Below are 4,296 nucleotides of genomic sequence, written 5' to 3' on the forward strand. Positions count from 1 at the left end.
CGGCCACTGCCACCATCGTCGCTTATCGCGCTTATAGGTACATATTTTCTCCAATTATGTCATAATGGCTGGTTAACATCATTCTTGTTTACCTAAGAGCATAGTTGTATTTTGTACGCCAATCAATAAATTTATTTAACAGTAGGATTTGATGAAGTATCGACTTCGCTTTTAGGTAACAAGTTAATTTCCTTACGTAAACTTTTTGTTTTTTCTTATCGATCCTTCTGATAACCAGCAAGAATCTAAATTTTATTATATCTAAAGTCAAGCGCTACCTTTAAGTGGATATTAAAAACATTATAATAAAATAAGGTTCATATTATAGTACTTTTTTTACTAATTATTTTTACAGGGGGTTTTGTATATAATACTTACATCCATAGTGACTGTAAATTTGATGTTTTTGATATATAATTTTCAACTTCATCGAGTTACATTACGGTAAAATCAATAGCATTTTATATCTCAAGGATTTTTCTGCGTTCCTGAAGGCAGGATTAAGAATGATTTATAATGTATGCGATTACATAAATGTCTTACTACAACATACTAGCTTTCGCCGTTGACTCCGTCTGCGTGGAATTAAAAAAATAAAAATAAAAGTGAGTAGCCTATCTGTTATTCCAGGATATCCTTTACATCTCTGTCGAATTTCACCGAAATCCGTTAAGCCGATTAAGCTACAAACTATAACAAACATCCATCCATCCATCTAAACTTTCGATAAACAATATTAGTAAGTATTTTATATAATTCAAAAATGATATATTCATGTATCTGTGAGCTACAAAATGCCACATAATATAATATATATTATATATAATAATATGATATTGAGAAATATATCTTTTTTAGCTTTTGCAATTGCTCTACCTAACAAACATACAACAGCTTTTGTTAAACTTCTTAAAGGCCTCGTCTTTTAAATTGCTTTTATTTTCTTAAACCATTGCCACTTCTGCTATGCTATATAGATATAGTAAAGTGAGACCCGGGGGGTGCATCGTCAATTATTATGAACAGCGCAGCACTAAAACGGGACGCGGGTAAATAAAAGCACACGTGTGTAATACTGATTTTTTTATCTATGCTGAAGATCGTGCATTACTTACCCTGCCCCACTTGACCTCGATCATCAGTTTTGCTTTGTTTGTTGATACGCTAACATTATACCAATAAAATGGTTTCTAGAGGTTTTTTTGGCGATTGAAAATCTTCCTTAATGGTACTTATTTATCCTTATTATCATGTTTAACGGCTCTAACATATTAAAGGACTTGGACTCTTTTTTTTTTAATGATCACTTGATGTTTCCTTTTAGCGAAGAAACACGGTCGTGCTGTTTTGATACTATAATATGAATTATATGCATAGAAAAAATATTTTTGTTAAAATTTTACCGTCACAAGTCTTATTTGTTCACACGTATCTCGTAACTTTACTTCTATTTATGTTGTGCTATGTTGAATAAAGTCTTTATCTTTGTTTTGAAAAAAATAATCGTAATAAAATGTTTTCCATCAAACGAAAAGTTTATGTGACAAAAATCTTGATATCTTATTGGAATCAACAAATCATCCAAAATCATCTAATAAATTAAAATTGGCGTTGTAACTACATACACATAACGTTCAGATTCAAGTACATCTCATTATGAGTACAAAGTAAAACAATTGTACAATAAAGGCATAACAGATACAAGACGGGAGTTTTCTGTCTAAGTATTTCAGGACATTACTCTGTTTCTTATTAGTGTATTTTGTTTAAGAATGGTCGGTTTTTTGTTTGAAGTCGATTTTATTTTTATAATAATATAAATATCTTCACCTGAAAAGCTACTACTGATATAATAGAATAAATATCGGACGGAAGAAAGACCAAATCAATTATACTTACATATCCTTTGCCACCGGACGAAGCCGCGGCAGATCACTGGTCAATAATAAATCAATGTCCTCTTAAAAGAATTATTTTTCCTGGAAAACATTTCGTCAGTCTAGGTTAATATATCACCGAACTGACAGACGAACCGCATAACTCTTAAGGATTGTATCAATACCTATCTTTGTAATCTGTATTCTGTTTTAGATTATGTTCTTCAGCACTGAAGTAGTGTATTTATTTAATTTTAAGTTATAAGCTACAAGTAGATATAACTAATGTAAATATTGCAGCATCAAAAGCCGAGATGCAGGCGCGCAGTGCGCTGATGGCGCTGGCGGCATTGGGCGCGCTGGCGGCGGCGAGCGCAGAGCGCGCGGGCGGCATCAAGGTGGGCGGCGCGGCGGGCGCGACGGGAGCGGGCGCCGGCGCTGGTGGCGCTCGGGACGGAGGGCGTGGCGGCGGGGTGCGGCTAGGGGGCGACGGGCTGCGGCGCGCGCGCACCTCGCCTGCGCCCGCCGCGCCCCGCACCCCCTCAGTCATCACCGCCGCGCTCGTGGTGCCGCACAAGGCCTTCGGCGCGCGAGACTACACGCGCGCAGAGAAAGCGGCCCTAGCGAAACTGCCGCGGAAACTACAGAAACTCTTCTCGCATGTGCGCCTCAACATTACGCTTTCTATGCAAGGCCTCACACCCAGTCCTATGTGTAAGTATTGGATTGATTACAAGTAGTCACAAGCAAAAGTAATGGGATCTAACATTTAATCATTACCTTCATCATCATTGGCATGTCTTGGATCGTACACTGACCATGCTAGCAAACGTTGACAATGTCTGCCAACGCTTACATAAACATTGCTGTCTTCAGTTAGGAATTTGAAATCGATCATGTCTTCTTTCTCTAGATCTTTACATTTGTGCCTGAACTGTTAGTTTGTCAAAATTTTTGTTTGCATTAATAACCAAGAATTGTTTTAATCACGTTTAACTGCTTTCAGCTATCTTGGACTCGCTATGTAAAGAATTTTTAGCAGTCAACGTGTCTGCTATCCTTTATCTTATGAATCATGAACAATACGGGCGCTCTACTGCCTCTGCACAATATTTTCTACAACTTGCCGGATATCTTGGCATACCGGTAATGCTTACTTACTTCTTAGCTTTTTCGTACTCTTGAACATATTGCTCTCATAAGATTAAAAATACTACTTTTGTTTTGCTTTGAATCGGCGCAGGTTATCGCATGGAATGCGGACAACAGCGGGCTCGAGAAGCGAGCCGCGCACGCCTCGTTACGACTTCAGCTGGCCCCGTCCATAGAACACCAAACCGCCGCCATGTTGTCGATATTAGAGAGATACAAGTGGCATCAGTTCAGTGTCGTCACATCTGCCATTGCTGGCCACGACGACTTTATACAAGCCGTCAGAGAAAGAGTCACCGCTCTACAAGTACATACACACGCTCTCATGACTATTTTAATTTATTGTCCTACTGTGTGCGACGACTTCTATGAGGGGCGATCGTTTGATACTTTTGTTTATTTATCATTTATATTTATAGTATGACCAGTACGAAAATGATAACATATTCTTGCGAATTTGATTCGTCCATTAATTTCCTTGGCCTTATCACAGTTGCGTAGGGTCGCTGTAAAAAAAGCTAGTTAACAATAAAAACGAGTAATAAAACAGAATAAGTCCTTAGAACAAAACTTCAAGCCAACTACTACTAAAACTGCTTTTATAATATGCCATTTTGATTGTATGAACTAAAAAAGAGTTTTACAACAAAATAATCCTTATAGTGGTGTAATTTTGGTATCCTAGTTGTAAAATCAATAATAATAGGTTACCCTCAAAACAGTGACATGACAATATAAACCATCCCTATATCCTCCGCCTTTCTCTGAGCCATCGAACGCAAAGCGACAGAAATGAAAAAAAGTATAGAATATCTTTAAAATTAATTTCAATTCCTGTGTCTTTTTAATTAATAGTAATTTTAAGATTAATTGTTGTTGCATTTATTGACTAACGTCGTCTCTTTTTCCCGCAGGACCGTTTCAAGTTCACTATACTAAATGCGATTGTGGTGAAGAGAGGATCAGATTTGAATGAGTTAGTGACGAGTGAGGCGCGGGTTATGTTGTTGTACGCAACGAGAGAGGAAGCCGCTGATATTTTATCAACGGCCAGAGATTTACACCTGACAGGAGAAAACTTCGTATGGATTGTAACACAGAGTGTGCTCGGTTCTATGCAACAACCCAACAAGTTTCCAGTTGGAGTGCTTGGTATGTTATTCGTTGCATCATTTTTAGTTTTGTACTTTATGTCATTGTATATTTACTTGAACACGTTATTATATCAACCGACTCTATAAATGTGTATCTTGTTATTAGGTGTGCA

General features: G+C 37.5%; 1 protein-coding gene across 1 annotated transcript in view; it reads left to right on the plus strand.

The window, feature by feature from the left end:
- The first annotated feature begins 6 nt into the window (after nt 1-6).
- LOC106109676 (glutamate receptor ionotropic, NMDA 2B-like) overlaps nt 7-4,296 on the plus strand; it is a 7,793-nt gene continuing 3,503 nt past the window's right edge. The window contains exons 1-5 of the mRNA XM_013291262.1: nt 7-37; nt 2,178-2,591; nt 2,884-3,023; nt 3,121-3,336; nt 3,944-4,267. Coding sequence (XP_013146716.1) covers nt 2,192-2,591; nt 2,884-3,023; nt 3,121-3,336; nt 3,944-4,267 — 1,080 coding nt within the window. The 5' untranslated portion in view covers nt 7-37; nt 2,178-2,191. The remainder of the gene's footprint in view (nt 38-2,177; nt 2,592-2,883; nt 3,024-3,120; nt 3,337-3,943; nt 4,268-4,296) is intronic.

Source organism: Papilio polytes, unplaced genomic scaffold (genome assembly GCF_000836215.1).
Source record: "Papilio polytes unplaced genomic scaffold, Ppol_1.0 DF821067.1, whole genome shotgun sequence".
Taxonomy (NCBI): Eukaryota; Metazoa; Arthropoda; class Insecta; order Lepidoptera; family Papilionidae; genus Papilio; species Papilio polytes.